The sequence below is a fragment of the Lissotriton vulgaris genome, chromosome 4_1 (genome assembly GCF_964263255.1).
Source record: "Lissotriton vulgaris chromosome 4_1, aLisVul1.2, whole genome shotgun sequence".
Classification (NCBI taxonomy): Eukaryota; Metazoa; Chordata; class Amphibia; order Caudata; family Salamandridae; genus Lissotriton; species Lissotriton vulgaris.
The window spans coordinates 495,130,407-495,154,485 of NC_141691.1; the positions used below are offsets into that span (position 1 = coordinate 495,130,407).

The 24,079-nt window shown below is 50.3% G+C and overlaps 2 protein-coding genes across 3 annotated transcripts in view; one reads left to right on the forward strand and one right to left on the reverse strand.

The window, feature by feature from the left end:
- The window catches only part of RBM41 (RNA binding motif protein 41), a 163,055-nt gene that overhangs the window by 127,570 nt on the left and 11,406 nt on the right, over positions 1-24,079 (forward strand). The gene's annotated exons all lie outside the window — the stretch shown is intronic.
- Positions 563-22,190, reverse strand: LOC147718883 (myosin light chain 3, skeletal muscle isoform-like). Of its 2 annotated transcripts, XM_086964647.1 has the most exons (6): positions 22,103-22,190; positions 13,909-14,098; positions 12,438-12,628; positions 9,506-9,679; positions 7,744-7,839; positions 563-1,161 (listed from the first exon to the last, which is right to left on the reverse strand). In XM_086964647.1, the coding sequence occupies exons 3-6, from the start codon at positions 12,457-12,459 to the stop codon at positions 1,157-1,159; spliced, it is 297 nt and encodes a 98-aa protein (XP_086820773.1). In that variant the 5' UTR covers positions 12,460-12,628; positions 13,909-14,098; positions 22,103-22,190; the 3' UTR covers positions 563-1,156. The 2 variants fall into 2 exon arrangements, with proteins under 2 accessions (XP_086820773.1, XP_086820774.1); XM_086964648.1 differs by lacking the exons at positions 7,744-7,839; positions 9,506-9,679 and having other exon boundaries at positions 22,103-22,161.

A 24,079-nucleotide genomic window follows, 5' to 3' on the forward strand; every position in this document is an offset into this window, starting at 1 on the left:
GGCGTGATTTATGCCATTGGTATAACAGCAGACACACTGCAGTCCCCCCCTGATTAAAATTCAGCTCCGGCCCCGACTGCAGCACTCCACAAATGGAATATTCTACATAATTTCCGAAAATGCTTGTTTTTCTTGTTTAAAAAGTGACCTTGTGTGATGTAACTAGTGTTTATTTAAAGCGCTGCAATACCTTCCGATAGAGTTCGCGCTAAATAAAAGTGCAGACAAAACAAATCGAACGCTTTAAAGCAAGAAAGGAACACCTCGGTGGGTGAATCACCCAGCTGGTGTCACAAGGCCCCCATAGGCAGAGCGGATGTTTCTTTCCATCCTCACCTCTGCTGATTATGTAGAGGCTACCAGGCCTTACAGTGACACCTCGTCACCCAGAATACCCTCGGCACCCTCTCCAATCTCACACCTCAGCAAAGAGCCTTTGATCAGCATTAAACAGGCGAGTGCTCCCCCCTGGGGCGCTACCTCCGGGCATAAAACACCACCTTGAGTGTACCCCTTCTTTGAGGTAGACAGTACCACATAGGAGAGGTGCAAAATAAGTGTATAATCTTGTTGTAAGCCTTTATTACTGCAAGACATAATCAGGGTTTCTTTGCTACAACAGCTTGAATTATATACAACACTACATTGGGCGCTAAAAACTGGAAAAATTCACATTGGAATGTTTAGAACTCCAACTGCTCAAAATTACTCAAAACATAACCATGAACAAATCAATTTACACTGGAAGAATACTGAAGCATTTGCTGTGTGTAATATACTAAAAAAACAAAACATAAAACCGGTTTGCCCATAGGCAATTAAAACAGAAGTGGAATGCATGCAGGGTGAACGAACTGCTCAACTTTGCGGAAAATTGTTCTTTAAGTCCACCAATGCAGTGTGCTAAAGTGTTTGGTCTTTCAGGGCAGTTTCTCAACTAGTTTTCATCAGTGGTGGTTAAGTCCCCAGAGTAATCATTTGGGTCAGCAGCATCATCCGCATCTGCACTTTCTGCCTCCACATTATCTGCTCCTCATTTTCATCGTTTTCACCATCAATGTCCTCCTTTTCGTTTTGCTCATTGTCTTCATCATTCGCATCAGTTGTTTCCTCAACTACCGATTCTCCTGTTTGTTCAACGATTTCAAAGGGATTCTCACCCTAAAAGTAAACACAAGTTTTAAACCATCTTTAGCAAAATTTTGCAGAACAAATGCACACTAACTAGTACAAAAGTAACAGCAAAAGTCTTGTGTACAGTGCAAGTAAAGAACTCAGATTTCAGATCACAAAAAAGCAGAAAGAATGTATTATTAGAAAAGGCATCTTACAACGGGGAGAACATATGCAGGACTTCTAAATTTTAGAGTATGTCCAGACAGGCCATAGGATGGAAAAATCCATGCCATGTCTATGAACGCCCATGAGCTCTGAGGAGTCCTTGTACAGAGGGGGCGGTGACTGGAATATTGAGGGTGGGCATCACATTTCCAAGAAATTAATTTCCTGCGAAACTACAATTTTTTTTGGGTGAAACTCAGTACGGAAGAAGTGTTATTTGCAAAGCTGAGGAAGGAGTAAACAGATCTGAACATTCAATATGCAGTGTGAGCCCTGGAGGCAGGAAGGGTGGAAGTGCATCCACAGCATTACAGGCTGCAAGCTAATTGTTGATGGTCATTAACTTATCAGTTTGCAGCATGTGTACCTGTTTGATTTAATTAATGATTTTATTTAATTTGTATAGCTCTTGAATCACCCCCAGGGGGGTATCTCAGCGCTTGGAAGCACAGCATAGGTCATGGGTACTCACAAACGTTCTCCCAGGGGCCAAATTTACACTGTGGTTTGTGTCCGAGGGCCGCACCAGTGGGGGCGGGGTCAGTGGGGGAGGTGGCAGGGCTAGAGCAACAAAAAAATACACAACTGACCATGAGGTTGATCACTGGTCCCTGCAGCGGACACCTTCGTCCACTGAGCCACCAGACCCGGGATACACACATCTCTTGCTCTCTCTTTGTCTCCCTCCCTCACTCTCCCTACCTCTCCCATACTCTGTTCCCCTCCCTCTGTCTGTCTTCCTCCCCCTGTCTCCCTTTCCCTCTCCCACTCCCTCCCCCCTTTCCCTCTCACTCCCTCACTGTCCCTTTCCCTCTCTCACTCCCTCACTCGGTCTCCCTTTCCCTCACTCACTCCCTTTCCCTCCCTTCCTTTCCCTCTCACTGTCTCCCTTTCCCCCTGTCACTCCCTCACTCTGTCACTCCTTTTCCCTCCTTTCCCTCCCTTTCCCACTCTCACTCCCTCACTCTGTCAGGGCAGTTTTCAGGAGTCTTCTGAATTTAAGATGGTCCAAACACTGTCTTAGGGCCAGCTGTAGTTGATTCCAGATGAAGGGTGCGAGAAGGACTTGCCTCCGGGTCTAGCCTTTTTTATGTTGGGGCTTTTGAGGAGCGATTGGGAGCTGGCGCGCAGAGTCCGAGCCGGGTAATAGCGGCGAAGTTTCTCTACATCGGGAGGGCCATTGCCCCAGATAGCTTTGTGTGTGAGACAGCAGATCTAGAATTTCACGCGCTGTCGTATTGGCAGCCAGTGTAGCTGATGAGGGAGGGGAGAGGAAGCTGATCTGGGGGGAGCATTCAGAACCGTGCAGGCGGTTGTGTTCAGTATCATTTGCAATTGGTTTAAGGAGGACTCATTTGCGGCGATCAATAGGGCGTTGCAATAGTCCAGCTTGCTTGGTATCAGGGCCTGTGTTAAGGTTTTCCTTGTTGTGTCGGGGAGATAAGTAAAATCTTTCCTTAGTAAGCCATGGGTGTGGAAGCAGGATTAGACTGTGTGAGTAACGTGTTTCTTCATGTTTAGGGACTGTTGAAGGTGAACACAGGTTTTTGACTGTGGTTGCCGGGGTCGGGGGTGTGCCTAGTTCTGGGGGCCACCAGGAAGGTGACCAGAGGAGGGGGCATCTCCAAAGCGCAGAACCTCAGTTTTTGCAGCGTTCAGCTGAAGGAAATTGCTTTCCATCCAGTGAGATTTCCAGCATTCCTAAAGAGAAGGTAGATTGGGCAGATTGAGAAGTTTTATTGAAAGAGAACGTAAGCTGTTGATGCTTTTATGCCTGTGGCTGAAGGGTTACCCATGTGTGGTGTGAAATTCGCTTTTAAGTAGAACTGCAGAATGGCCATATTTCTGGTTGAATACAAGACTGCAACAGAAATATACTTACTAGAAATACCAATAAAGAATTTGCTGGATTACATTTATATTTAAAGCAGACATCTCCAACGGATAGCTCTGAATCTACTGGCAGCTCACCAATACCCTGGAAGATTGGGGGTTTGACAGTGTGAAAACACGAGTCAGGATACAGGTATCCTGAACCTATAGGACACATGGGGGGACCCCCTCATGGGCAATTGCTTTTTTTTAAAAACCTATTAAAATTATAAGTGCTAACTTTTCTATGGTTGTGTGGGTAAAAATGAAACTAACGTCCCTGGAACCTTTGGCATTTTCAGTGGGTTGTAAAACGTTTTTTTTTTTTTTTTTTTTTTGGTGTAAGACATTTATTCTGTATTAAAGAGACAAATGATGTACACTGCGTCACGCCAACAACCCGGAGGCAGGCCGCTATCAGGTATACAATGCACAAGGGTCAGTAAAACAGTCCGAGGGCTATCGTCCAGCCGGAGCTGGCACTCCCAGTGATATATATAAAACAGTAGTAACGTGGTTGTGAGCAGTACAACACCTGCGCATAAGTGATCTTACTTTTCTCTCAGTGTCGCAGACATGCAGATGTATCAGGAAGCAACCAGGTCGCCTTGGAGCGAACAGCGGTCAATAACCCGCCGCGGCGGCCAGTAGGAAGGATACGTCCAGCAGCACTGTTTTCTCCCAACATACCCCCCCAACAGTCAAAAAAACTAAAACAGCAAACTGCGGTGCAAGTACATAGAATTGCTATGCAACATATCATCCGTCCTTAGGGCTGCGCGGACCTGTGCTGGAGTGTCATGAGTAAAGGCGAGTCGCGATAAGGGTGATGGTGTGGCGATTGCCACCTCCTCCACATGTAGGCGAGAGAATAAAAAAAAGGGGGGAGAGGAGGAGGATAAGTGGGGCTATTCGCCGAGGTCTGGGGCCGCAGGAGGGTCTGAGGGGATAGGGTCAGCGGCATATGCAGGGCCAATGGGGTTGCATGGCTAGTGCGTGTGACAATACAGGGCAGGTCCGCACTACCTCAGGGCTGACAAGCAACAAGCATTCAATCACGTAATGAACACAGTCAGCCCATATCATCTGAAACACCTGAATCCGGTGATCTCCCCAGGGTGTCCGAGCCCTCACGTTCTCTAGCCCACTGTATGAACGGGTCCCAGATATCAATAGGTCTGGAAGCGGTGGGCATAGTCTCCCAGTAGTGTGTCAGTTGTGTATGGCCATATGTTACATCTCTAATCCACCCCGTGAATGAGGGGAGAGCCCTCCTACCCCAATGTAGCGCGATCTGTCGTTTGGCATAGAGAAGGAGTAGGGCATGTAGCTTCCTGTCGCAGAGTTCAGTGTCTTTAACATAACCTAGCAAACCCAGGAGAGGAGTTGGTGTATCATTCCTATGCGTAATTTGATTTATGGCTGTAAAAACCTCCGACCAGTATGAATCCAGTTTGGGGCAGCTCCACGCCACGTGGAGAAAGGACGCATCTTCCCCTCCGCATTTCCAGCAGGAGGCATCTGCGCGGATGCCCATTCGGTGTAACAATGTCGGCGTGCGGTAATAGCGGTGTAGGAACTTGAAATGTATGAGCCGCAGTCGATAGTTCGGAGACAGTGCCGTGAGTTGCTTACAGCAGTACTCCCAGATGTCATCCGTTAGCTGATCAGTCAGATCCGCGGCCCATGCCTGTTTGGCCATGGCCTCAGTGATCGGTGCCTGCTCCTGCATGCAGTTATATAGTCTTGATACCAGCTTTTTGGGGGAAGGCCGTGAAAGCAGATTCTGGAGGGCGTCTAGTGTGCATGGCTCCTCTGGGAAGTGGGGTCCTATCTTTTTGCAGGATTCACGGAGGGAATGGTACAGTAGCGTGTCCGCGAAAGATTCTGGCAGGACATCCTCGTTCGTGTCCATCTCGACGAAGGTACCATCCGGATATAAATCAGCGAATGTGTGCAGCCGTTTTCCCCGGATCGTGAGGACGTCTCCCCTGGCGGTGAGACAAGGCAGCATCGGGTTACCCCGAAGGGGGATGGCCGGAGCATAAAGCAAAGAGAGACCCGCTCTCTTCTGCAGTTCACGCCAAGCCCAGCGGATCATCTCCACGGTATCCACTTCTCGCGACGGGCAGGAGACCTTACCGTATAGAGCCACTCGCAGCGGCAAAGGGGCGACCACGGCCAGTTCAACCGCCACATGCGGTTGATAGGGAGTAGGGAAGGCCCAGAAGTGCAGAAATTGCGCTTGGGCGCAGAGGGAGTAAAGCCTCAGATCAGGAGCACCGAGACCTCCTTGTCGGAGCGGTAGTGCGAGTAGGTCCCAGGAGACTCTCGCTTGCCCACCAGCCCACACCAATTTCAGCAATAGTGAGCGAACACGAGCGTGAAAGTGTGCTGTCATTGGTAGCGGTACGTTCACGAACAAATATAAGAATTTGGGGAGAACCACCATTTTTGCTAAGGCTATCCTTGCGACTAGGGAAAGGGGCAGTTTGTTCCAGACCTCAATTTTCCCCTCCAGCCAGTCTACCGCCCTCCCGAAATTTAGTGTCCACAACTCCTGCACATCCCGACTGACCCAGACTCCCAAATACTTAACAGCGTCCGTCTCCCACCTCAAAGGGTAGTCCGGAGCCGGGCGATTAGTCTCGTCCGTCAAGGGGAAGGCAACCGATTTAGACCAGTTAATGGACACTCCTGCTAGGCCCTCAAATCTCACGAATTCCCGAAGTAGTGGATTCATGTTGTCCTTGGGATTGATGATGTATAGGGTGACATCATCCGCGTATAACGAGATTAGTAAGCTCCGAGAGCTAAATCCGATGCCCCTTGCAGTGTGGTGTTGTCTTATCCGAGCCGCAAGCGGCTCCATTGCAATGGCAAAGAGGAGGGGTGACAGAGGGCATCCCTGCCTTGTCCCCCTGGAGACTCGGAAGGGCTTAGACACGAGACCGTTGACACTCACCCTAGCTCTAGGTTCCGTGTACAGTAGTTTAATCAAGGTCATGAAGTTTTGGCTAAAGCCCATCTGTTCCAAAACTTTAAACAGATAAGGCCACTCTAAGGAGTCAAATGCCTTGGTGGCGTCAAGGAACACCACCGCCGCCTGTACAGATGGATGCAAGTAGGGAGAACAGAAAAAATGGTTCTGAGGTTATGTGATGTTGCGCGGCCCGGGATAAACCCCGACTGATCAGGGAGTGCAATCATAGGCAGCATAGGCTGCAATCGATCCGCAATTACCTTAGCGTAGATTTTAGCATTGACGTTTATCAGAGAAAGGGGCCTATAGGAATCTAGGTGTAGCTCGTCTTTATCAGGTTTAAGGAGTGTAATTATTAGGGCTTCCCGCATGGAGTCTGGTAGGGAATTCAATTCGAGGGCCTCAACAAACACTGTATGCAGTTTCGGCGCCAACTCATCCACATAGGTTTTATAGAAGGCTGTTGTCAGGCCATCTGGGCCAGGGGCTTTGTTGGCCGGCATGTTTTTTCTCACCTGGGCTATGTCCTGGACCGTGACAGTGAGGTCCATGTATTGTCGGTGGTTATTGTTAAACCATACGAGAGCTATGGAATCCAAAAAGGCTTGCAAAGTGGGCGGTATCGTGGGCTGCCTGGAGGTGTAGAGGGAGGCATAGAAATCCGCGAAGGCGCCTAGTACTGCCTCTTGGCCCATCGCGAGGTGCCCGGCCTTGTCATATATGGTGTGGATGTAATTGGATTGTGTGCAAGGAGTTATCAACCTAGCTAGTGTTCTGCTCGGCCTGTCCCCCTCCCCATATCTGCGTGCTTCTGCCCGTTTTCCCAGGAACCGTACTTCCCTCTCCGCTTCCTCATTAAAAGCTAGCAGCTTGGTTTTCAGAGCCCCAGCTATCTCCAATGATGGGTCAGCACTAAAGGCAGCGTCTAGGTCTCTCAGTTCCCCCTCCAGCTTAGCTAACGTGTCCCTTATGGCACGCAGGACTCCCGCCTTCCGTGCTATGCACTGACCTCTGATCACAGCCTTAAAGGCGTCCCATTCTATGGCCTCAGATGAGACTGATCCAGTATTTTCGGCAAAATAATGGACTATGTCGTCTCTAATTTCTTCTACAAATACTGGGTCCGTGAGCGCGTGTGGTGGGAGGCGCCATGTGAATGCCCTGTGAATAGCGTTTGGGGGTCGCAGCTCCAATCCGCATGGGGCGTGATCTGACAGCGACCTGGCCAGTATATCAACCTTTGTCACCCACGTTGCAACTCACTCACCAGGAGAAGGATTAATTAAGGATTTGTCAGAGTAGCCGGCGGACCCACTCAGAAAGCGGCCATCTCGCTGCTCAGCTAGCCACGCCCCCCCAGTGGGTTGTAAAACTTTAATTGTGACAGACATCTGAGTAGTCAGAACAATAATTCTGGAAGGCATGGTCACTCACCATTGTGGTAACTCTCATAGAAAAAGTTGGACTGCCGATTTAACTGGCCAAGCAATTATTCAACTTGAGGCAATAGGTTCAATGTCTTCAGATATGGCTCCTAAAAATCTTACCGTTGCATACTGTTCGTACCGGGACTTGACTGTTGGGTTGTTTAGGATACTTGTAGCAGTGAGTACGCTCTCCCTTTTTATTTGTTCCTTGTAAGCCTGGAATTTTTTTTAGATAAATAAACGTTAATTTATACACATGCTGCTAGTTCAACTACAATAACTTGGTTGGAACCTAGAAGAGAAGGCATTCAATGTGGACAGAAACCCTTTAGAAACTACTCTGCCACCAGGGTGTGCCAGATACGCGTTTTTAAAAAACACCAGGGACTCTTATTAGGGAATGACCCGCAATCTCGCTCCCTCCACAAGCAAGCAATCAAACCCCACCAAGCAGGCCGTGACCTGAAACCCCCAAGGGAAAAGAGCACAGCCAAGAGACCAGGCGAGCAGATAATGTGCTTTAATGTAAGCTGGGACTCCGATGTCTGTGCTCTTTTCAGGACATGCCCTTTGAAGGACACAGATTGGTCAATGAGAGAGCCCAAGGATTTGGAAAAAAAAGAAATAGGGAGAAGAGGCCATCCAATTTCAAAGACATGCCCTTCACATTGACAAAGCCTTTATTTTGAGATACACATAATTAATATTATAACCACCACACTGCCCAATTATTTCAACTATCAAACCAATGCCAAGGTGTTGGCGATGTGAAGGTCTGTAATTGTTAATGATGTGATGGGTTGCACTGACATTCATATAGAGCCACTCTCACACAGACAGAGCCACCCACACACAGAGCCGACAAAAGAAGCTATCCACACAGAGCGCTACACACAGAGCGCTATGCGCCACACACAGACAGAGCGCCACACACACACAGACAGAGCGCCACACACACACAGACAGAGCGCCACACACACACAGACAGACAGACAGAGCCACACACAGAGACAGAGCCACACACACAGACAGAGCCACACACACAGACAGAGCCACACACACAGACAGAGCCACACATACAGACAGAGCCACACACACAGACAGAGCCACACACACAGACAGAGCCACACACACAGACAGAGCCACACACACAGACAGAGCCACACACACAGACAGAGCCACACACACAGACAGAGCCACACACACAGACAGAGCAACACACACAGACAGAGCCACACACACAGACAGAGCCACACACACAGACAGAGCCACACACACAGACAGAGCCACACACACAGACAGAGCCACACACACAGACAGAGCCACACACAGACACATCTTCTCACCTGCACAAAGGAAAGGACAAAAATGCACACAGGCTTCGATCAAACACCTTCCAGATTAACTGACAAGAATGCAGCAGCACGCACAGCTTCAGACCCAGCACTTACCCACCAAATACACTTCCGCCACAGAAGCAGCCAGACTAGCCAGCCACCAGGGTAAAACCAGACAGAGCAGATGTTCTGAAGAGGCCGCTACCCACAAGACAAGGACGCCACCAATTTCCAGGACATGGCTCACCAAGACTAACTATTAGTCAGTCAAAGCTCTAGCCTGTAGAATGGGCAATCCAAAAACCACTTGTAACCCAACCATGTCCCCATCCTCCCTCGCCCCAAAAGAATGTACAGTTAAATGAGATTGATAGGACACTTTGTAAGGCTGAAACAGGGCACATTAACTGTAATATCCAGACGCGGGTAGAAATCTAAGCTCGGAATCAGAAAGGGGGGCCCTGAATACTGCAGGGGGGCTGGGGAGTTCAGCAGTCAATTACTCTCTGCCTTGAAAATAGTACTGTGCCAAAATGGCCTCTTACCCAGAGTGACTAGTACATGTCGCAGCTCAGCGCCCATCACAGAGCCATTGGCTTCTTTGTCGCAGCCCCTCAGCCCCTCCACAAAGTCATCGTAGGTACCCTGGTCCTTGTTCTTCGCAATTGTCTGCAGCATGGGCAAGAACTCGTTAAAGCCAAGCTTCTTGGTGTTAAGCTCTGGGAAGGAGAGAAGAGTTCAGAGGAGCAGTCACCGGCTGCAGCAGCGTGCCAGGCTGGAGAGTACACATTAACAGTGACAATGTGATCGTCCAAGTTCCCCAAAAACCCCCTACCACCTCCAGTCAGGTTTTTGTCCCATCCCAGACTGCCAATGAATATTACTGATATGGTCCATCTAGCAACTGTGAACGAGGCAGAGATCTCCAATTCAATGTGTGGCACAGGGCAGGGTCAGAGCTGAGGGCACAGGTGTAAGAGCTGAGGGCACAGGTATAAGAGCTGAGGGCACAGGTGTAAGAGCTGAGGGCGAAGGGGTAAGAGCTGAGGGCGAAGGGGTAAGAGCTGAGGGCAAAGGGGTAAGAGCTGAGGGCAAAGGGGTAAGAGCTGAGGGCACAGGTAAGAGCTGAGGGTGAAAGGTGAGTAGAAATCTGGCGTGTGGGGAATGAGTAGAGCACAGGATACAGATTGCTTAGTGGGTGGGTGTGTGTGTGTATTCAAAGGATAAGAAGTATGCGCGGACTTCTGTGAGCTCCCCATTCCTATCGCAATACATAATGCCTTACATACTAGAGTCACATTTTCTACAGCGTGTTCCTCCTGTCACAAATCAATATTTCAACTATTTATTAAACAATTATTGCTTGAAATAGCCTGGAGGTAGGACAGCAAACGCGCCTAATTTACGAGACGGTTTCCAGTTTCCCTTTGCTGCTGGGGGGAGAGTTGCATCATAAATACCAGAAATCATGTTTCCACAATTTAATCGCCAGTAACTCCTGAAATATTTACCAATGTTAATACCAGATCTGCCACGATTGTCACATTTTATGTAATATCCAAAATCAGATACAAGCAAGACGTCGCGTCCAAGTGAAAGAGGCCCTTTAGACTCTAATGCAAGCCTAAGGTTTAGTAATAATAGCCAACGAGGATATAGTGAGCTTTTCTGACTTGCCCCCAAGGTTCAATGCACCACAGACATAATAAGCCCCTGGGTCTCATCGTAACAGACTGTGCACTCTGAAATACACCTTAAAATGTAGCTCCTTCAGATTCACCTAAGTTAATTTTTAACTGGGGGGTGCTCTGGTCCACGGATGAGTGGCGTGTGCTCAGATCCAGGGGTGAGTGGCGGGTGCTCTGGTCCAGGGGTGAGTAGCGGGTGCTCAGATCTAGGGGTGAGTAGGGGTACTCTGGTCCAGGGGGTGAGTGGCGGGTGCTCTGGTCCAGGGGTAAGTGGTGGGTGTTCTGGTCCAGGGGTGAGTGGCGGGTGCTCTGGTCCAGGGGTGAGTAGCAGGTGCTCAGATCTAGGGGTGAGTGGGGGTGTTCAGATTCAATGTTTAGTGGCGGGAGGCAGACATGGTGTAGTTGTGAGTGATTCCTGCAGAGGTCCTGTGGTGATGGCAATGTCCAGTGTAGGGGTGAATGACTGGTGCCGAGGACAAGTGCGGGGGTGAATAACATGTGCGGGGGTGCATAACGTGTGCGGGGGTGCATAACGTGTGCGGGGGTGAATGAGGGGTGATCGGGTCCAGTGTGAGTGACGGGTGCCGGGGTCCAGTGTGAGTGACGGGTGTGGAGGTCCAGTGCAGGGTGAGAGATTCAGGTTCATCCCAGCCACTCGTTCGTCTAAACCTCGCTCTCATCCAGCACCGACTCCGCATCTCACCCGCCCAGTATTACAAAATAATCCAGCGCCCACCTGTTCGTGAGCCGAAGGGGTGGCAGCGAGGGGGTGAGCTCTCTGTCCGCCATATCCCGGCTCAGGACGCCTCCGACAGACAAACACTCACTGAGTAACTACAACACCTGCCTGCTGCGCTCCATCACAGCAAAGTTCGCCCAACCGGAAGTTGCATTCTGAAGGAATCCGAGCTCGGAGCCGGCCGGGTCTGGCTCCTCTGGAATGCGGCTCCACCGGCGCAGCCTCGGCCCAGGCCTCGGGGGGGATGGATGCGGGCGGGCCACGGGCGCCTGCTCTGGGCACCAGGTTCAGGCAGAAAAGGGAAAGGCTGGTTCCGTCTGAACTCAACAGGAGGCAGTTCAGAGAGCAGCCGCTGGGCGGCGCGCCTGGCGTTTACAAGAGAGCGCCAACCTGCCAACCACTCCCAAAAGACAATGAGGCATTGCCCTGGCTGCCGTAGCCTGCCAGGGAGAAGAGCGCAGAAGAGCATGGCAGGCAGGGGGTGCACAATAATCGAGTGAAAGCCACAGACGTATGCCAGCTGCACCCTGGCCATCAGACCCCATCTCTGCCCGCCAGCGACATAATCTTCGAACTTCGCCCTCTGGTAGCAGCGCACACACCCAGTCTACCCAGCCCGTCATCATCCCAGGCTGTGCGCCTCACCCATCGGTGCCAGCTAAACGAAAACTGTTTAACCGGACCCCACATACCCTGTCGTCGGACCTACCCTCTGGTGCCAGCCACACAGCGGCGGCTGAATGGCACCGGCTAGACTTGGAACCGCATTCTTCCTTACGAGCCAATCTCTAGAGATAGATAGAGGTAGGGCGATAGATAGAGGGAGGGAGGGCGATAGATAGATAGGAGGGCGATAGATAGAAGGAGGGCAATAACAGACAGATGTCCCTTCCAATGGCTAGCCTCCATTTATGGAGCTAGCCAATGGAAGAGCAGGCGGGACAAAGCACCCATACTGCTAAACAAAAGGTTTCGCCTGCGCGATCGCTGCTGCGCAGCAGAGCGCCAGGCGAAACCTAAAAACCAGAAGCTGTCTATCTAGAAACATACCTTTTTTTGACCGCATTGCCATTTGATCCAGGTTTTCTCAATTTAGGTTTTTTGCCGACAAACGCCCCTCCAACAGGTTTATTAAGCGATTGCATCATCTTTCTTTTCATCCATCTTCCAGCAGGCCCACCAAATACCAGACTTGTCTGGTAATCGACAACAATTCCAGGTCTCTGCATACCGCCATAATCCTGCAAATTGATAACATAAAATTAGCAGAGAGTATGCAGATAAGGCAAGTTACATGGTGTGCAAAAATGTGTTAACAGTTTTATAATAATGGCAGGCATAATCCAAGAACCAATGTTGGGTGGTCAAGGAATTCGTAGGCTAAGCAGCAGTTGTTGCCATTCTGGTAGGTGTAGATACTTCTTGGCTACAATTATGAAAACTGCAGTAAGGACACTGCTGTACAGGTTTTCATTTGCATTAATGAGTTGAGAAATAAAGAAGATAAAATGCTTATAAACATGTGTGTGGTTGGGTCTGGTAGCGCGTGTGGTTTGGTTGTGTGTGGTGTGGTTGTGTGTGAGAGAACAGGGAGTTAGAGAAGAAGGCGGGGTGAAAGAACAGCAGATCAGCACAGTAAAAGAACAGGGAGTTAAAGAAGGAGGTGGGGTGGAAGAGAGCAGCAGTTCAGCACGTGAGAAGACAAGAGAACAGGGAGTTAGAGAAGGAGGCAGGGTGGAAGAGAGCAGCAGATCAGTACGTGAGAAGAGAAGAGAACAGGGCGATAGAGGGAGGGCGATAGATAAGAAAGAGAAGGAGGGCGTTAAAGTAAGGGAGGGCGATAGAGAGGAAGGGAGGGCGATAGAGAGGAAGGGGAGGCGATAGAGAGGAAGGGCGATAGATAGAGAGGGAGGGAGGGCAATAGAGTAAGGGAGGGCAATAGATTGATAGATAGATAGAGGGAGGGCGATAGATAGAGAGGGAGGGCGATAGAGAGTGAGGGCGATAGATAGAGAGGGAGGGAGGGCAATAGAGTAAGGGAGGGCAATAGAGTAAGGGAGGGCAATAGATTGATAGATAGATAGAGGGAGGGCGATAGATAGAGAGGGAGGGCGATAGAGAGGGAGGGCGATAGAGAGGGAGGGCGATAGATAGAGGGAGTGCGATAGATAGATAGAGGGAGTGCGATAGATAGATAGAGGGAGTGCGATAGATAGATAGAGGGAGTGCGACAGATAGATAGAGGGAGGGCGAGAGATAGAGGGAGGGCGATAGATAGATAGAGGGAGGGCGATAGAGGGAGGGCGATAGATAGATAGATAGATAGAGGGAGGGCGATAGATGGATAGAGGGAGGGCAATAACAGACAGATGTCCCTTCCAATGGCTAGCCTCCATTTACGGAGCTAGCCAATGGAAGAGCAGGTGGGACAAAGCACCCATACTGCTAAACAAAAGTTTTCGCCTGCGCGAACGCTGCTGTGCAGCGGATCGCCAGGCGAAACCTCTATCCAGAAACATACCTTTTTTGACTGCATTGCCATTTGATCCAGGTTTTCTCAATTTAGGTTTTTTGCCGACAAACGCCCCTCCAATGGGTTTATTAAGCGATTGCATCATCTTTCTTTTCATCCACCTTCCAGCAGTCCCACCAAATACCAGATTTGTCTGGTAGTCGACAACAATTCCAGGTCTCTGCATACCGCCATAATCCTGCAAATTGATAACATAAAATTAGCAGAGAGTATGCAGATAAGGCAAGTTACATGGTGTAGATAGATAGAGAGAGGGAGGGCGATAGATAGATAGAGGGCGATAGACAGATAGAGAGGGAGGGCGATAGACAGAGGGAGTGCGATAGATAGAGGGATTGAGGGAGTGCGATAGATAGAGGGATTGAGGGAGTGCGAGAGATAGAGGGATTGAGGGAGTGCGAGAGATAGATTGAGGGAGGGCGAGAGATAGATTGAGGGAGGGCGAGAGATAGATTGAGGGAGGGCGACAGATAGAGGGAGGGCGACAGATAGAGAGAGGGAGGGCGACAGATAGAGGGAGGGCGACAGATAGAGGGAGGGCGACAGATAGAGGGAGGGCGACAGATAGAGGGAGGGCGACAGATAGAGAGAGGGAGGGCGACAGATAGAGAGGGAGGGCGACAGATAGAGAGAGGGAGGGCGACAGATAGAGAGAGGGAGGGCGACAGATAGAGAGAGGGAGGGCGACAGATAGAGAGAGGGAGGGCGACAGATAGAGAGAGGGAGGGCGACAGATAGAGAGAGGGAGGGCGACAGATAGAGAGAGGGAGGGCGACAGATAGAGAGAGGGAGGGCGACAGATAGAGAGAGGGAGGGCGATATCTAGAAAGGGAGGGCGATCACTAGAGAGGGAGGGCGATCGCTAGAGAGGGAGGGCGATCGCTAGAGAGGGAGGACGATCGCTAGAGAGAGGGCGATAGATAGATAGAGGGTGGGCTATAGCTAAGAGGGAGGGCGATCGCTAGAGAGGGAGGGCGATCGCTAGAGAGGGAGGGCGATCGCTAGAGAGGGAGGGCGATCGCTAGAGAGGGAGGGCGATCGCTAGAGAGGGAGGGCGATCGCTAGAGAGGGAGGACGATCGCTAGAGAGGGAGGACGATCGCTAGAGAGGGAGGACGATCGCTAGAGAGGGAGGGCGATCGCTAGAGAGGGAGGGCGATCGCTAGAGAGGGAGGGCGATCGCTAGAGAGGGAGGGCGATCGCTAGAGAGGGAGGGCGATCGCTAGAGAGGGAGGGCGATAGATAGAGAGAGGGAGGGCGATAGATAGAGAGAGGGAGGGCGATAGCTAGAGAGGGAGGGCGATATCTAGAAAGGGAGGGCGATCGCTAGAGAGGGAGGGTGATAGATAGAGAGAGGGAGGGCGATAGATAGAGAGAGGGAGGGCGATATCTAGAAAGGGAGGGCGATCGCTAGAGAGGGAGGGCGATCGCTAGAGAGGGAGGACGATCGCTAGAGAGGGAGGGCGATAGATAGAGGGAGGGCGATAGATAGATAGAGGGAGGGCTATAGCTAAGAGGGAGGGCGATAGATAGAGAGGGAGGGCGATAGATAGAGAGGGAGGGCGATAGATAGAGAGGGGGGGCAATAGATAGATAACGGGAGGGCGATAGATAGATAGATAGAGGGAGGGCGATTGATAGATAGAGGGAGGGCGATAGATAGAGAGGGAGGGCGATAGATAGAGGGAGGGCGATAGATAGAGGGAGGGCGATAGAGGGAGGGCGATAGAGGGAGAGGGAGGGCGATAGATAGAGAGGGAGGGCGATAGATAGAGAGGGAGGGCGATAGATAGAGAGGGAGGGCGATAGATAGAGAGGGAGGGCGATAGATAGAGAGGGAGGGCGATAGATAGAGAGGGAGGGCGATAGATAGAGAGGGAGGGCGATAGATAGAGAGGGGGGGCAATAGATAGATAACGGGAGGGCGATAGATAGATAGATAGAGGGAGGGCGATTGATAGATAGAGGGAGGGCGATAGATAGAGAGGGAGGGCGATAGATAGAGAGGGAGGGCGATAGATAGAGAGGGAGGGCGATAGATAGAGAGGGAGGGCGATAGATAGAGAGGGAGGGCGATAGATAGAGAGGGAGGGCGATAGATAGAGAGGGGGGCAATAGATAGATAGATAACGGGAGGGCGATAGATAGATAGATAGAGGGAGGGCGATTGATAGATAGAGGGAGGGCGATTGATAGATAGAGGGAGGGCGATAGATAGATAGAGGGAGGGCGATAGAGAGATAGAGGGAGGGAGGGCGATAGATAGATAGAGTGAGGGCAACAGATAGAGTAAGGGCGATAGATAGAGTGAGGGTGATAGATAGAGGGAGGGCGATAGATAGAGGGAGGGCGATAGATAGATAGAGTGAGGGCAACAGATAGAGTAAGGGCGATAGATAGAGGGAGGGCGATAGATAGAGGGAGGGCGATAGATAGAGGGAGGGCGATAGATAGAGGGAGGGCGATAGATAGAGGGAGGGCGATAGAGGGAGAGGGAGGGCGATAGATAGAGAGGGAGGGCGATAGATAGAGAGGGGGGGCAATAGATAGATAACGGGAGGGCGATTGATAGATAGATAGAGGGAGGGCGATTGATAGATAGAGGGAGGGCGATAGATAGAGAGGGAGGGCGATAGATAGAGAGGGAGGGCGATAGATAGAGAGGGAGGGCGATAGATAGAGAGGGGGGCAATAGATAGATAACGGGAGGGCGATAGATAGATAGATAGAGGGAGGGCGATAGATAGAGGGAGGGCGATAGATAGAGGGAGGGCGATAGATAGAGGGAGGGCGATAGATAGAGAGGGAGGGCGATAGATAGAGAGGGAGGGCGATAGATAGAGAGGGAGGGCGATAGATAGAGAGGGAGGGCGATAGATAGAGAGGGGGGCAATAGATAGATAACGGGAGGGCGATAGATAGATAGATAGAGGGAGGGCGATTGATAGATAGAGGGAGGGCGATAGATAGAGAGGGAGGGCGATAGATAGAGAGGGAGGGCGATAGATAGAGAGGGAGGGCGATAGATAGAGAGGGAGGGCGATAGATAGAGAGGGAGGGCGATAGATAGAGAGGGAGGGCGATAGATAGAGAGGGGGGCAATAGATAGATAGATAACGGGAGGGCGATAGATAGATAGATAGAGGGAGGGCGATTGATAGATAGAGGGAGGGCGATTGATAGATAGAGGGAGGGCGATAGATAGATAGAGGGAGGGCGATAGAGAGATAGAGGGAGGGAGGGCGATAGATAGATAGAGTGAGGGCAACAGATAGAGTAAGGGCGATAGATAGAGTGAGGGTGATAGATAGAGGGAGGGCGATAGATAGAGGGAGGGCGATAGATAGATAGAGTGAGGGCAACAGATAGAGTAAGGGCGATAGATAGAGGGAGGGCGATAGATAGAGAGGGGGGGCAATAGATAGATAACGGGAGGGCGATTGATAGATAGATAGAGGGAGGGCGATTGATAGATAGAGGGAGGGCGATAGATAGATAGAGGGAGGGCGATTGATAGATAGATAGAGGGAGGGCGATAGATAGAGAGGGAGGGCGATAGATAGAGAGGGAGGGCGATAGATAGAGAGGGAGGGCGATAGATAGAGAGGGAGGGCGATAGATAGAGAGGGGGGCAATAGATAGATAACGGGAGGGCGATAGATAGATAGATAGAGGGAGGGCGATAGATAGATAGAGGGAGGGCGATAGATAGAGGGAGGGCGATAGATAGAGAGGGAGGGCGATAGATAGAGAGGGAGGGCGATAGATAGAGAGGGAGGGCGATAGATAGAGAGGGAGGGCGATAGATAGAGAGGGGGGCAATAGATAGATAACGGGAGGGCGATAGATAGATAGATAGAGGGAGGGCGATAGATAGATAGAGGGAGGGCGATAGATAGAGGGAGGGCGATAGATAGAGAGGGAGGGCGATAGATAGAGAGGGAGGGCGATAGATAGAGAGGGAGGGCGATAGATAGAGAGGGAGGGCGATAGATAGAGAGGGAGGGCGATAGATAGAGAGGGAGGGCGATAGATAGAGAGGGCGGGCGATAGATAGAGAGGGCGGGCGATAGATAGAGAGGGAGGGCGATAGATAGAGAGGGAGGGCGATAGATAGAGAGGGAGGGCGATTGATAGATAGAGAGGGAAGGCGATAGAGGGAGGGCGATAGATAGATAGAGGGAGGGTGATAGATAGAGAGGGAGGCCGATAGAGTAAGGGAGGGCGATTGATAGAGAGGGAGGGCGATATATAGAGAGGGAGGACGATAGATAGAGGGAGGGCGATAGATAGAGGGAGGGCGATAGATAGAGGGAGAGGAAGGGCGATAGAGGGAGAGGGAGGGCGATAGATAGAGAGGGAGGGCGATAGATAGATAACGGGAGGGCGATAGATAGAGGGAGGGCGATAGAAAGATAGAGGGAGGGCGATAGAAAGATAGAGGGAGGGCGATAGATAGAGGGAGGGCGATAGATAGAGGGAGGGCGATAGATAGAGGGAGGGCGATAGATAGAGGGAGGGCGATAGATAGAGGGAGGGCGATAGATAGAGGGAGGGCGATAGATAGAGGGAGGGCGATAGATAGAGGGAGGGCGATAGATAGAGAGGGAGGGCAATAGATAGATAACGGGAGGGCGATAGAGGGAGGGCGATAGATAGAGGGAGGGCGATTGATAGATAGAGGGAGGGCGATTGATAGATAGAGGGAGGGCGATAGATAGAGAGGGAGGGCGATAGAGAGGGCGGGAGGGCGATAGATAGAGAGGGAGGGCGATTGATAGAGAGGGAGGGGATAGATAGAGGGAGGGGGGATAGATAGAGGGAGGGAGGGCGATAGATAAATAGAGGGAGGGCGATAGATAGAGAGGGAGGGCGATAGAGTAAGGGAGGACGATTGATAGAGAGGGAGGGCGATAGATAGAGGGAGCGGGATAGATAAATAGAGGGAGGGCGATAGAGAGAGGACACTTATGGGACGTTTGCACACGTGGTAGACGTGTGCACACATGATGGAAAGCATCGGGTGGCGGTGTGCACTGTCAAATCTTTCCATGTTGGACCTGTCCTGAGGGGTAGTGTTCGTGTGCAGGATGACGGTATGTCGAAAGTATTACAACTTGCGTGTGCGTAAGTGCATGGTTTTAACTGTCCCGCATAGACAGCTGTAGTATTGTTGAGGGATGACTAGTGTTTAGTGTGCTACGAGGCTGGAATCTGGCATGACATACCAGGTGTACACACACAGTGTGCAAGCCCTCACCTACTTCGCAGAACCAGTGGCAGGCGCCTCTCGTTAGAATGTTATTATGCACATGTACACACCGTGTGTGAAATACTTAAAGTGTGCAACACCTAAAGTGTGCAAGGAGTGACTGGGATGATACATGCTGCTGGAGTTGGTGTTCCTGGTGCAGGAGGTTAGTGAGTACCACGGCATGCCACATGTACACACGCCACGCACTGCTCCTTACCTAACTCGCAGGATTAGTGGCAGGGGTGTAGTGTGCAGGGGCGGCTGATGTGCTGCGTGCCGCTGGTGTTAGCGCCCCCTGTGCAGAAGGCGAGTGTTGCATACGCCGCACGCTGCCCCTTACCTAGCTCGCAGAACTAGTGGCAATGTGCAGTGTGTGCAAGGGGCGGCTGAGGTGGTAGTGCCCAGTGAGCAGAAGGCGCAGCCCCTTGCCTAAACAGGACCACCTTCCTTGAACTGCGATGCTTCTTTACACATGCACGAAAGCCCAGTACTAAAAAGATTGTGTCTTCGTGACATAGTCACTTGCCAACCATATGTATTACCAACCTCATAAGGAGGAAAAACAGAGCCAGCCCTAGGAGGATACCTCTGTAGGTGGCATTCGTTTTGTTGAGTTATCTTATTTGATACTTTTGTGGAATACACGCAAGGAGCCTTACTGTTTCTATCCTTTAATCCAAAAGGCAGCAATGGGGCCTTTGCATTAAAGGGTTATACATGCCTTAGGTGCTGGGAGGGAGGAGGGCTCAAGAACGGTTATAGGTGCAGAGGACACGCTTCAGAACACCTTAGCCTCCCGAGGGGGCAGAGAGTAACTTCTATTTGACATGTGTAAGCATGAACTCTGTGGTGTGGCTGCGCTGCTCATACCTGATAGGAGACCCCTTTGAGATTTTTGGACGGAGGTAGCGGCTGACACTTGACATGGAGCAACTAGAGCACTCTGTACTGGGTGGCATCAAAGCCGTTTAAATAGCACGAAGAGAGCCATGTGACCTAGAAATCTGGCCCAGGGGATGAAGGAGGAATTGGTCGTCAGGTGGTTAGATCCAGCCCACTTCTTTTGATCTTCCCTGTCTTCGTCGCATAATTACTTCTAGGTCTCCTGCTCTGCTCATGACACGTAGATTACTTGCGTTTTGTATCCTTCATGCAGGACACACATCCGGGTTTCTTCATACAACACTCCCTGCTAATTGGGCCCTTTTCTGAATTCTATAAATGTAAAGAAAAATCGAGTGAACTCATTATGCTCGAGGCCTCTGGAATGAATGAGCTACACAGGCCTGACCTCGGGCAGTCTGAGATCAAGTTGGTGTGAGCTTCTCACACTTGACAAGAGCTGGCTTGATGTCTGGCCTGGTATGGACTGCTCATACATACCTTGAACAGCTTCAGATAAGCTCCAGGCTCTTTAAACTACTCACGTCTGACCCAGGCTAAATTACGATTTCTGGCTTCTGTGGGCTACTTCCCCCAGATATGGGCAGCTAGAGATGTCGAAGTGTGGAGACATTTCCCTGTCTTACGCACTCCATTATCTCCTCGTTTCATGTGCTCTTGACTTTTCCTTGTTGTGGCCTTAATGCACCTTTTTGTATATTAAACCTGGGCTGCCCAGGCCTACCTGTGTCTTGAAAGCACCCTCCTTATTGCGTAATATTAGTATTCCTTGGGTGATTAGTATTCTGCAGAGAGATGCTCTGTTTGGGCCAGTGCCACGGATAGGACTGGCCAGGCCCCTGCCCGGAAGAACACACTCGTAATTGAGGTGTCTTCAATAATATATAAAAACCCTGCTGGGTTGTCCACATGTTATCGACCTTGGAAAGCTAAAAGCATGATTTGGCTCTCAAGGTTTGCAAACAATTAGCAGACTGGTTCCTCCTTGGTGTCTCAGCCTACCGTGCTATAGCTAAAGCGACAAAATAAAAAAAATGTCACTGGTTTGGCGCCCCTTGTGACCTGGTTACACCTAAACAGTGCCTTCCCCATGTATTCCACTTTAAAGACACTCGCGCTTCTCTTGAAGCTGACACGCCTCAAGATGGCGTCTTTACATCTTGTATGCAGAGTTGTTAGGCGTGGTAGCTCTGTGCACGCTGCAAAAAGAATATAATATGCACGTACTGCCTAAGTAGCCTTCCATCATTGTGCTGACTAGACCCGTTGATCAACTTTCCCATCTATGTTTTAGTCTGCATACTTATTGTATGGCACTCAAGGGTGGACGGGGTGATTGCTTGTTATTCTACCTCAAAACCTGGCCTTAATATATGAGACACAGTAAGCATCCTTGTCTTTTTAATAAAGTTTGTCGAACCTGACCAAATGCGTGTTTTGTATTAATTTCATCGACCTAGGTGGGAAGTGGTGCCTTGCAGGGACCCCTCATATGTCCTGCAGGGTACACGCTGATCTATATAGCCAGCGCCTATGGATCCCGAATTATCTTACCCAGGTCTAACCTTGTAATCTTCTTGGTGGAGACTGATCTCTGCGGTAGATGCATTAACCCGCTGAGTAATAAAATAAACAAAATGTGTGGATTCTAAAGTGAGGGGCCTAGGTCGCACGATTTGTGGCAGGGGTGTAGAGTGTGCAGGGGCGGCGGGAGTGGTGCACGGCGCTAGGCGCAGTCCGCAGATAGAACGACGGCGGCATCCCCCGAGTAGGAGACACAGGTCGGGGGATGCCGTTTGGGGCACACTGGAGCCTTCTCCCCGGCGTGAGGATAGGGACGCCAGCGCCACCCCAGGCCACACGCTCAGGGCAGCCGCCGCTACGCTGCATATTGGGGCGACACTGGAGCCTTCTCCCCGGCGGACCAATTTATTAGAAAGAGGATAGGGACGCCCGCGCCACCCCAGGCCACACGCTGCCACTGGTGATTCGGTCTCTTAGCTGCCTTAGCCCGGTGCCCAGGTACCTGAGGTGTGAGGCGCAGTATCCTGGAGTGCCAGCACCTTCGCTCGCGCACGCGGCGCCTCACTCACAGCTCCAACCCTTACAAGTTCGGCCGCGGCGTCTAAAGAGAGCGCGCTGACTAGAAGCTGATGAGCCAATGAATGAAGTGTTTACACATGGCAACGTAGAACAACTGATGGACTGTCAGTAAGACGACTTGTGATTTGTCTGCGACAAACTGCGCAGAAAAGCGGGAGGCAGCCAATTATGGCTACGTAGTGCACACGTCATGAAAATGGAACTGCGCATGCGTAAAGGTTGTGCGCATGCGCAAAATGACAGGGGGGGCGCTCAATCATGGTAGCAGCGGATTATAGAACACCGGCATCGCGCTTCGTATTTCCCATTTGGTCCTCCCGGAGTAACTGCGAGGTAAGATGACCCCTGGCTGGTCAGCAGCATTGTGACTTGATAAAATTGACTCCATACATGCAGGGCCTTTTGGTTTTAATGTCGGCTGCCACCGCGCTTTAGATCTGCATTCAGGAATAAAGCGCAGTGGCAGGCGACTTCAAAATCCAAGGTCCCTGCAGGCACTGGGCTGCTACTGCTGTGGCAGCCGATGCTAAAATGCAAGGTCCTTGCCTGCTCTAATCTGCTTTCACTGACTTCACCACGCTTTTGTTTGCCTGCGCGTAGTAGTCAGTGAAAGCGGGTCAGTGCATGCAAGGAACTTTTATTTTAACATGGGCGGCAACCGTGCTTTACATCTGCCTTAAGTAATAAAGCGCCGTGGCAGCCGACTTTCAAATTAGAAGCTCTTGTATGCACTGGGCAGCTACAGCGCTGTACATTTGCCTGCCTTTAATAGTAAAACACCGTGGCAGACAACATAAAAATCCTTACCAGCACTAAAACTCTTTGACTGTCATGCAAAGGCAAATACATAGCGTGGTGTAGTAATCAGTGAAAGCCTTTCACTGATTACTACACCGCGCTATATATTTGCCTGAAGTAGACTGTGAAAGCTGCTCAGAACATGCAAGGATCTTGGATTTTAACGTTGGCGTGCTTCACATCTTTCTTCAATAGTAAAGTGCAGTGGCAGCTGATGTTGAAATCAAACCGCCTCCTATGCACTGAGCCTCATTTTTGTAATTTAACTGTGGGGTAATTTGAAAATGAAGGTCAGACTGGGGCCAACTATAACAGTACATCGAAAATATGTACTTGCACTGTCGACTCAACATCAATGAATGCATATTTTTTATTAAACATGAAGGCTCTTTGCATCTTGCTTTGCATATTTCCCTTCTGCTACACAACGTGTCAACAGGCAGAAACAGGGCATTTCCACCAGTCAATGAGATGAGTTTTTGTCTTGTTCTTCTCTGCATTTTTAAGCCCAGACTGCAAAATTGCAAAATTCATGCCACATAATGTCAGAAGGGATAATACATGTTTACTTGCCCATCTCCTGCTTTTGCAGTAAGGCACAGGCTCCAGAGTCCAGAATTAAAGAGGTTTACACCTGTGTGTCTTAGGGGTATTTAGCAATTGTGTGCAGAGGACAGCTGTACTGTTAGTGAATGTCTTTTAAGAAAATGGAGATGTGCTTAGTGTAGGATGCAGAAAATGCTGGCATCTGAAATCTGTGAAGTGCAGGACGAAGTGTGAGAACATAATCGAGTTAGGACAGGTAAAAGCTAGACTGCAAAGTAGGCCCTTGTAAAATAGACTGCAAATTATGGTTTTGATGAAATGAAAGGCTACCAAGAGATTGGAGTTGGATTTCTGGAAGTAGAAGACTGGGCAGAGAGTGCAAGGCTTAGCTGACAGTACGTTGCTGTGCTGAACAGAGTGAAGAACTATGGCTATGCATTTTCTGGACTTTGCAGAGTTGAAGCATGTGTTATAGAAATGAGTGAAGTGCTTTATAGTGAAACTAGGGTTGCCACATTTCCAAACATCAGCCATTTGTTGCTGTTTTAATAGTCTG

Coding starts and splice junctions, on each gene's coding strand:
- LOC147718883 (XM_086964647.1), bottom strand. CDS start 12,459: ATGGCAATGCGGTCAAAAAAAG. Junction 9,680..12,437: donor GGCAATGCGGTCAAAAAAAG/GTATGTTTCTAG, acceptor TCTCCTTCCCAG/AGCTTAACACCAAGAAGCTT. Junction 7,840..9,505: donor ACATGTACTAGTCACTCTGG/GTAAGAGGCCAT, acceptor AAAAAATTCCAG/GCTTACAAGGAACAAATAAA.